This window comes from Nannospalax galili, unplaced genomic scaffold, assembly GCF_000622305.1.
Source record: "Nannospalax galili isolate Female #2095 unplaced genomic scaffold, S.galili_v1.0 scaffold1234, whole genome shotgun sequence".
Classification (NCBI taxonomy): domain Eukaryota; kingdom Metazoa; phylum Chordata; class Mammalia; order Rodentia; family Spalacidae; genus Nannospalax; species Nannospalax galili.
Window position 1 is genome coordinate 2,572,062 of NW_008334665.1, and position 9,974 is coordinate 2,582,035.

At 43.9% G+C, this 9,974-nt stretch overlaps 1 protein-coding gene across 1 annotated transcript in view; it reads left to right on the forward strand.

Moving 5' to 3' along the window:
• Positions 1-9,974, forward strand: part of LOC103731132 (CUB and sushi domain-containing protein 1-like) — a gene marked incomplete at its 3' end in the record, with an annotated part of 1,440,296 nt that overhangs the window by 1,416,299 nt on the left and 14,023 nt on the right. The window contains exon 20 of the mRNA XM_017797230.1: positions 1,611-1,826. Coding sequence (XP_017652719.1) covers positions 1,611-1,826 — 216 coding nt within the window. The remainder of the gene's footprint in view (positions 1-1,610; positions 1,827-9,974) is intronic.

Here is a 9,974-nt window from a genome sequence, read left to right on the forward strand (position 1 = left end):
AGTAAAGGCAAGAATAGTTAGCATTACAAGTTCTAGACAGGGAACCAGAAAAAAGTCAGAGCAGGTCAATTTTCCAATGTTCTTAATCATCTTTATATCCCTCTTCCCCACTGGCACCCTCCCGTAGTACCCCCACTGGAGCCCATATACTCTGTCATCCCTGTTAAGGCCCACTGTGTCAAGTCCATGTCCCCAGCCACTCCACAGTGCAAGTCCATCTGCTGAGGTCTAGTCAGCATATCTAGAGTCCCTTGTTCTAGGAAGATCAGCTCTTCTTCACCTAGCAGCAATCACCTAGTTACCAATATTTCTTCAGCTAAGATTGGGGTCTGCTGTTCATTTTCCCAGCTCTATGCTGGGTTACTGTCTGCCTGAGTTTGCATGGGACTTGTATGGGACTTGTGTATGCTGACACCACTGCCATATGAGCAGGTTCCCAGGACCTTGTAGGACTCTGTTTCCATATGGTCGCGCACCTCCTCCCTGGCTCTTCCAATCTTTCCACCCCCTCTCCCAAAATGGTCCCTGAGCCCTGGGTGAGTGTAGTGTAATATGGGAGTCCTGTCCAAGGACCAGCATTCTGCAGACTCTTGATCTCTACACTTTGGCCATTTGTGACCTTTTGTGTTCCTGGTTCTCTGTTGTATGAGGGAGCTTCATTGATGAGAACTGAGAGATTCATTAGTGTCCTCTTCTTGACCAAGATATTTTAATTTAAAAAAGTGAATCTTTATAAGAATCCACTTATAATTTTATTTTCTTCCATAGAGGAATTTTGAGATAGTCTAGTTTGGTCTTGTTTCTATGTAGGAACTTAGACATAGTATAGTCTGGTTTCTGTGAGGACAGCATGAAGCTTATAAAACTGTAATTTCAAGAAAGTTTGACCTTGGTGGTATATGTTCACATGTTAAGTGCTCCAAATTAATATTTCTAAAGACAGAGAAGTAGAAATTGAAATATATTTGGTGTCTTGCCCTTCCATGAGAAATGCTCCCCTGGTCACAATTCTTGAATGTAGTCAAGTATCAACATTCCTGTTATAGTTAGAAAACCCTCTAAATCTTATCTGTGTGTACATATGTATCATCACACATACATACATATCTACCTGAGGCCTCTGATGATGCCAACCTCTGTGCCCATGTGCATCCTTATGGACATGTTTATCTATATCCACACATGTATCTAAGTAGTATCTACATCTGTATCAGCAGATACATCTATCATATCTGTGTCCATATCTGTGTCCACACATGTCCATATGAACATCTATATCTAAAGTACATCTGTGTCACACCTATACCCACATCTGCATTAATAGCTCTAACCAGCACCTCTGTGTCAGCAACTGTGCTAGTATCTACACCGAAGCCCCTGGCAGCATCTGTCTCTATCTGATCTTATTTAGTTAAGCATTTATTTTTGATGATCCTCCCTTCTTCATTTTTACAGCTGCCTTTGTCTGCTAATTTTTTCTCTAAAAGTTCAAAGTTAGATATATGAGATAATATTTTAATATTTTTATTTAGCTCTTTGATGTCTAAACTCCCAGGAGAGATTCTTTTTGCCACAGTTAAATCCGACTGTCTCCCGCCCTCCTTTCTCAGGAGTGCAGATGAATTTCCATACCTTCCACCTGGAGAGTTCCCACGACTACTTACTGATCACAGAGGACGGTAGTTTCTCAGAGCCCGTGGCCAGGCTCACTGGATCCGTCTTGCCTCACACCATTAAGGCTGGTTTGTTTGGAAATTTTACCGCCCAGCTCCGGTTCATCTCTGACTTCTCCATCTCCTATGAGGGCTTCAACATCACGTTTGCAGGTACGTTAGTCCTTCGCTGTTTCTGTCCTTTGCTAGTAATATTCTCTCTCTCTCTCTCTCTCTCTCTCTCTCTCTCTCTCTCTCCCTCTCTCCTCTCTCCTCTCTCTCTCTCTCAACTGCCAATCCATAGGGTGTGTAGGCTGATCCTTACAATGCTGAGTGCCTGGATGTATTTCTGGAAATGGGTGTGACATTTAGTCTTGCCCTATTTGTAAATTCTCTTCCTTAGGAAACAATAAAAATATTTTCTCTTTTTAAAAAAATTTTTACAAAAACTTTATTGAGAATTTCATACATGCATGTAAGGTGTTTTGATCAAATCCATGCCCACTCCCTCCCCTCCAACATTCCCCCCTCTGAAGAGGTAACCCTAAAATCTTTTAAGGATTAGATACAAGCTCCCAAATACTTCTGACATTTTTGCCTTTGGAACAGAGTATGTTGCTAACAGGACCAAGGACATTTTGACTTTTAGCTAAGAAAATGGCTACTTTTCTTTGGGGTCTTTTTACCCTAACTGCCTAGCCAGTTCCTACCTCCTATTCTCATCACACCATCCTCTGAAGAGGTTACCAAAATTGCTGATAGGGAATCAGGACACAGACATCTCTGTCTTCTTCCATGCTGAACAGGGACACAGGGTGAGGCAATTGGAGTACCCCTTCAGTGGGTCTATCTAAAAGACTCCCAAATTGCATAGCTCTTAAACAATAAAACTCTTTTCCCTGAAAAGATTTCCTTGCTCACTTCTCTTCCATTACAACAGCTCCTAGCAACTGTCCCCGTATCCACGTGTGAGATGTGCTGATGTTGACATTGCTGATGTCCCCACCCCCTCAATGAAGAATGTCTTATATACACATAGTCCAGTATAGGCTGTTAGCTCCTTTAACATAATCACACATGGTGACAGAATGGTGACAGTGAAAGTAAAATTTTCATTTTTAACTGCAGTCTTGGTAATACCTGTGTAGGATATCTGTTGCCTTAGACTTTATTTGCATAGGTAAGATGGGGTAGTTTTTCACTGGTAGTTTTATTTTTACAGATATGGAAAGTGATACTGATTAAATGTGCACTATAAATCTGATCATTAAACAGTACTCAGACAGAGTGCTCCTCATCATCACCCCCCACCTCCCTCAGTTCCTTACTGACAGGAAGTGACTTCACTAATGGACAGGAACAGATACAGTCACTTGTGCTGACATACCTGACATCCTGACAAAAACTCCCACGTCATTCTTCAAAGCTCAGAGGCAATATAATTTCATACTATGGTCTATAAGTACCTTAACCATGTGTGATTTCCTCTACCTTTAAGACCTCTTAAATACTAAATTTCTTACAAACTACCAGTGGTAATTATAAGATTAGTTATAATATTTGAGATCTCCTCTTACTTCCTGTACTAAACAAATCTGTTGATAGGCAGTTTCTGCTCATTCTCTTTACCAGCAGCTCCACGCATGCATCCTTCACGTAATGGGATCTCCCTTCCTACCTCACGAGTCAGGACTGTTACAACATCTAAACTGGAACACTGTCTCTTACAGTATTCCTTATGAGGATTTCTGTAATTCAAGAAAGGCCCATTTATTTTAATTTGACTTTGTTGATTTTTTCCCTGCTCTTTCTCAGCACAAGAGTGCCTTCCAGGACTGGCTTGAACATTTGATTTCTTGGAAATGTATTATAGTCAGCAGTAATGATGAAATTGGCCACTTTATCAATCAAAGCTTCCTGCTTGCTCACGCTATTGTGTGAGTCTCTTCTCTACAGCTTTCCCGGGGGAGCTTTCAGGATCACTGTGAGACTGTGACTCCCCTGAGCGTGTGCCCGTGTCCAGATCCAGAATGAGTCTAAGCAGAGTACTCTCGGGGAAGAGATAGCAGTGAGGGGAGCCTGTGGCCGCCTTCCGTGGATCGTCCCCGCAATTTTCACTCATTCTCCGCCACCTGTTTCTTAATTCTGTTGCTCTGGGCACGTGGCTGACAGTAAGATCTCTGGATTTCTGCCCTGGTCCCTCTGTGCTGCTGTAACTGAGGAGGAGCAGAAATCTACCTCTCATAGTTCTGGTGGCAGGGAAATCCCAGATCAAGGCTCTGGCATCTAGTGAGGAGGCTTCTGAGGGCTGTAGCGACGGCTCAGAGGATAAGAGCATGTACTGTTCTGCAGAGGACCTGTGTTCAATTCCCAGCACCCACATCAGATGCATAAGAATCACATGTAATTGCAGCTCTGGAAACACGACACCGCTGGCCTCTGTGCGCACCTGTATTTGCATGTACATACCTCATGTGCACATACATACGCATGTGGCAGAAAGGAAGAGAGGCCAGTGCCTGCTTATTCGTGTCATGCAGTGCATGGTTAAACCCCTTTCAGTATGGTTGTGTCCAAAACCACATCCCGCAGTCGTATTTCCAAGACATGAGCTTTGGGCGAGCACTTCAGACCATGGAAGTTGCTGAACTTCCAGCTGATCGTCTCTATTACGGCCTCATTCAAAGGAGCCACCACAAGGTATGGAGCAGGAAGCCTCCTTTCTGGAGATCTGTAGTTCTCAGGTTGCAGCCTTGGTATTTCTGAATGAGAACAGCAGAGTAGCATAAACATGCAGTCTCAGAACCCAGGAGGCTGAGGCAGGAGACAATCTGCAAGTTCCAGGCCAGGCTGATCAGCATGTAGCAAATTCCAGTCCAGCTAGAGCTCAGAAGACTGTCTAAAAAGTAATAAAAAGAAATTCTTGATGCTGAATTGTAACTGAAGTGCCATCATTTGTGAACATAAACAACAGCGTCACACAACCAATGGGAAATCCCTCTGAAAGCTCCAGGAGGGGAGCAAGTCTACCAGGATATTGTCCTTGCTGTCTGCAACACTCTGGAGACATTCTAAAGAAATGTTTTTATTTGAAACCAGGGAACAATCACTAGTGAGACTGACATATTCGTGTTTATTTTAAGAGCTCTTGTAAGTAGCACATTTGCTATACAGACAAAGCTCTTACAGTTCTCTGGACTTGCTGACCCTCACTCTGATCTTGCCTTTGTCCCTTTCAGTCCTGTCAGCCTCTGTCCTTTCAGAAGGCTTAGCTGAAGCACTTCTGTCCTGAGCCCCCTCAGAGCACCAGTAGCTGCCGATAGCATCCCTGTGGAAAGGAGCCTTGACTCAAAGCATCTCCCAATTCTGCACTGGGTGTCACTTCTAATCCCCATAGCATCCTTCCGAGGACACCCCATGTTTCTCTGGCTCTTCTTCTGGAAAGCCAACTCAGCCAATCCATAGACTTCCCAATCGCTCTTCAAAAGATGTGAGCTTGGACCACTCACTGCCTTTTCACACCTAGGTTTCATGTGGGGATGTCTTTTCCTCTGACTTCAGCAGGCCCAGTCTTCCACCCAGCTCACACACTGCCCACTGTGCACAGCCCTGTGTCTCTTTAAGCAAAGTGTCCCCCTAACAACATCTCTACAGTGCCTCAGTTCATTTCCTGATCCTATAAAAACCTGAGACTAGCTAAGTCCCAAACCACAGAAGTCCCTTAGGACATGGTTTGGAAGACTAGAAGTCTAAGCTCATGGTCTTGTTCCTGAAGAGGAACTGTGTCAGCCCACAGCGTAAGGCAGGGCAGCAGTAGGAGGAAGAGCTGCTGAGCACATCCTGTCTGTGGTGTGAGGCTGGTTGGCGGGAGGGCGGTGGGATGGAGAAGCTCAGATGAGCATGTCCTTTGTATGAGGCGACCACTGCAGCAATGGCAACGCTAATCCGTGTTTCTTTCATGGGGCAGAACCCTCCGCACCACTCGTCTCTTACAGCTCCTTCTCCCTGGTTTTGTTAGAATGGCAACTGAGTTCCAACCTGGCTTTGAAAGACAGATTCAAATCATATCACATGAAAAAGTGCAGATTTTGACATTGCTCACCTCCTTCCCTCTCCCCTGCATTTCTGGAGGGAAGGGTGTCTGTCTCCATTGTTGAACCTTTAGTACTGGGCACAGAGAAGAGCTCATTCACTCCTTCATTGGACTCCATCATCAAGAGCTTCCTGAGATACTGCCTGGTGCACGGTGCCCGGCAGTTTTCCTGGCCATGAGATGCAGGTATGCATCAAGAAAAAAGTGGCCTTCACAGAGCCTGGTTCCCACACTCCACATAAGGCAGGCCCTGTAACACATCTTTATGTAGATGGAAAACCTAAGATAATGAATGAAGATAAAATAAGAAAGTTAACTTCCAAGGACAGCCTTTCAATTGGAGGAAGGTGGAATCTTGAGGTTAATGGATTTCTCTTGTGTTTTCAAATTAACGGAAATGTTAAGTATGGGTCTTAAAGTGGTGACTACATAGCATGGATTAGGGTTTGTATGTGCATAAAGTGATGGGCTCATTTCGCCATGGTACAAGAGCAGATCTTCCCTGTTCCAGTAGGTATAGTTGGAGAATACCATCTAAAGTACAAAATAAGGGGCTGGAGAGATGGCTCAGTGGTTAAGAACACTTGCTGCTCTTATAGAGGACCCAGGTTCAGTTCCCAGCATCTACATATTGACTAACATCAGTCTGTCTTTAACTCAGGGGGTTCAGCGCCCTTGTTTGACCTCTGTGGGTACTCCACAAGTGTACATACACAGACACACAGACACACAGGTATACACATAAATAAAAATAGAATAAATCTTTTGAAAAAGCTGTAAACTGAAATGTATGCCAATTGGATTATCTTCAGATTGTAGGGTGTCTTTTACACAGTGTGGTAGGTACAACAGAGAATATTATTACCCTTTGGGAGAAATATTTTAAATTATTTTTTTAAATGAAAGAAATATTTTGTTTTCACTGAGTATGCAGTGAACACTCACACAGAAGGAACTTGCTATCAGCAAGAAACAAGACGACCTTTGCTGGTGGTGATGCCTTTGAGTATTTCCTAAATAGTCTATCACTGTGATTTGTATATGACAGGTTTTCAATAAATATTTCCTAAATCCGATTGACTGATGCTTTATATTTTTCTCCCTGGATAATAATAATATAATGACAAGTAAATAAGTGTGTTTCCAGAATGGTGAGATGAGTTTGGATATTTTAAAGATCCAGAGCAAAGTTTTGAGCTGAATGAACAGTAGGAAAAGGACACTGAATGTATGGACCTCCGAGGTTGACCAGTCGGCCCAGTGACATGAAGGAAGGACCTGTTGTTGACCTTTCTACAAGGACATTTAGGTAAAATTCTAAAAATCCAGTAATAAAGAAGAAAAATAATTGAATTTTCAAGAAGCTTTGAGGAGAACAGGACAGCCTGGGTATCCAGATGTTCCTACAGGATGAGCCTGAAATTTAGAACTGGGAGCATCAGAGGTGGAACTGGAGAGGAGAATGTTAGGGCAACATTCCTTGGGAAGGTAAGCTGAGGCTTCTCCTTGATGACCTCTCACTCTGGAGAAATGATCTCTGTCTTCCCAAGAGTTGGCGATAAAGCTCATTCTGTAGTAAATTTATCAGTGTCTTCTGTCATGATTAGTTTTCATTATTGACGTGACACAACTTAGAGTCACTTGGGAGGAAAGACCCTCACCCGAGGAATCTCCTAGATCACTCTGACGATGGGCGTGTCTGTGAAGTGCTGTCTTTTCTGATATAGGAGGGCCCAGCCACTGTGGACACTACCCTTCCTAGGCAAGTAGTCCTGAAAGCTAGTGCCTGAGCCAGTGCACAGCACTCTTCCATGGTGTCTACATTCGTTCGTGTTTGCCTCCCTCCTCTGACCTCCCTCAGTGATGGTTGCCACCTGGAAGTGTGAGTCAGATGCACCCGTTCCTTCCCTAAGCTGCCTTTGTCAAAGTGTTTTGCCACAATAACAGAATGGAACTTAGAACAGAAATTGGTACCAGGAGTGGGGCATGGCTGAAATGAACTTGCCCAATGTGGCTTTTTATGACTTTGGACCATTTTGCTAAGGATTGTGAAGGATTTGGGACCTTTGAGCTGGAAAAGCCATTGAGCGTTCAAAGCTTAATGGACTACTGTGGTGAAAGCTTTCAGGTTAAGAATGCTGGGAGGCGGTGGAGGTCTGGCTTGTCAAGTTTCAGAGAGAAGGAGAGATTACCCGGGGTCATTTGTGTGATGCTTTGGATGAAGAATATGTGGTTGTTGGCTGTGCTGGAGGTAAAGAATCACCAAGGATTAACAGGAAATCAGCACCACTGAAGCAAAACCTTTTGTAGTTTGCTGGAGTAATGGATGCTGATTAGCTGGGGCTGAGTATCAGCTGGTAGACCAGCATCATTGCAGTTAAATCTTCTGGGAAGTACTTCCTTGCAGTCAGTGCACTGCAACTGTGCTGCAGGTGGGGAGAGGAGGGTGTGAAACTATATCTTAAGCTGGTAGACAAACTTGGCAATGTGAAAGTCATCTACCTGGCAGTGGTTTAAAGACATGAAAGATGCAGGATTCTCATGGAGAATGGCTGAGACTTGACACCAGATGGCAGGGTTGGTGTCCCTAGAGAGAGGCCAGGAGAGGCCATTGGTGAGGGTGCAGCCTCAGTTATTGGGACCATGGGACACAAGGGCAGAGATGAAGGAGAGCCAACCCAAACCTATGACACAAGTGGTATGTGCTGTGGATGTTCAAGCAATAGAACTGGAGTTGCCCAAGCTTTTTGGAGTCCAGACGATTATGCCATGAATAAGTTCTAGATCTCAGACATGGAGCTACAGGACCAGGATTTATGTGGCAAGATTTTGGTTTTGTTAAGTGTGATTGGTTTTATGCCTCTATCTCCCTTTAGGTATAAGAAAGTGTTCAACTTGTTTTTTTTTTTTTTATTTTTATTTTACAAGAGCCCATAGTTAAGAGACTTTGGACTTTCATAGAGACATTGGTCTTTCTAAGACACTGGGATTCTTTGTAAGACTGAGAGACTTTTAGTTGTGTTTTTCTTGGACAAATAAGAGGTGAAAGGTTACAGTTGAACAGTGATACATTTGTGTCAAGCTGACAAGGGATGGAACGTCCTGGTTATATTCTGTCAACTTCACATATTCTAGAGTCACCTGGGAAGAGGGAGCCTCAGCTAAAGAATTTTCCCAATCAGACTGGCCTGTGGGTATACCTGTGAGAAACTGTCTTAACTGATGTTGATATAGGAGGGCACAGTCCATTGTGGGTGTTAGCATCCCTAGGCAAGTGGGCCTGGGATGTACATGTCAGATCAGATAGCTGAGTGTGTCAGTGAGCCATAAGGAGCATTCCTCCATGGTTTCTGCTCCAGTTCCTGCCTGACTTCCCTCAGTGATGGACTGTAACCTGTAAACGTAAGTCAAATAAATGCCCCACCACATGTTGCTCTGTGTCTGAGTGCTTTATCACAGCAACAGAAAGGGAGGTAGAAAACTCCAATGCCATTTACCTTCTAGACCCAAAGGACATCCCCCTGGGCATCTGGCTCAGTGCTACTATGATTAGACTAAACATGGGACATTTCTGACGGAACAAACACCAAGACAGAGGAGGAGAAAGGAGGAAAACAGGCATTTAGTTCATCATCTTTCTATGTCCCACTGATTCATCACAGATGGGCAGCAGGGCCAGTGACAACCAGTGTGCAGTCTGAACATAGCTGGGTCCCAAGGATCCGATGTGAGAATGAGGCTGACTTCTTTGTCACCAGTGGTGCTGTTATGAGCAGATATTCTCCACGGGAGACACAGGAGCTAACTTTATTCAGTGCTGCTTCTGGGGTGACAGAACTTTCTAGTTTCCTTAAAAGCTTCCATTGTACCGCAGTAAAACATGGTTCACAGAGAACATGTTGCAACATATCACCGTTGACTGTAGAGGCGAATCTGACCATAATGAGCTGGCTATGGTTCAGCACTTGACCCTGCTTTGCCTTGGGTCTTTGTGTTATCTAGGAAAAGTCCATTTTGGGGAAAGGAAAAGCTGGTTTTAGCAACTGTAAATATCAGAAAACTGATCTCATTGTCTCAAAGAAACAGCTTTGTAATGGCCCATCCCATTTTACCATGTTATACTGAGATGTTTGTATGCTAAAGTAGCAAGATCCATGCTGTTTATCCTAAGAGAGCCCGTGGACAAAGGAGGGGAGAGAGAGAGAGAGAGAGAGAGAGAGAGAGAGAGA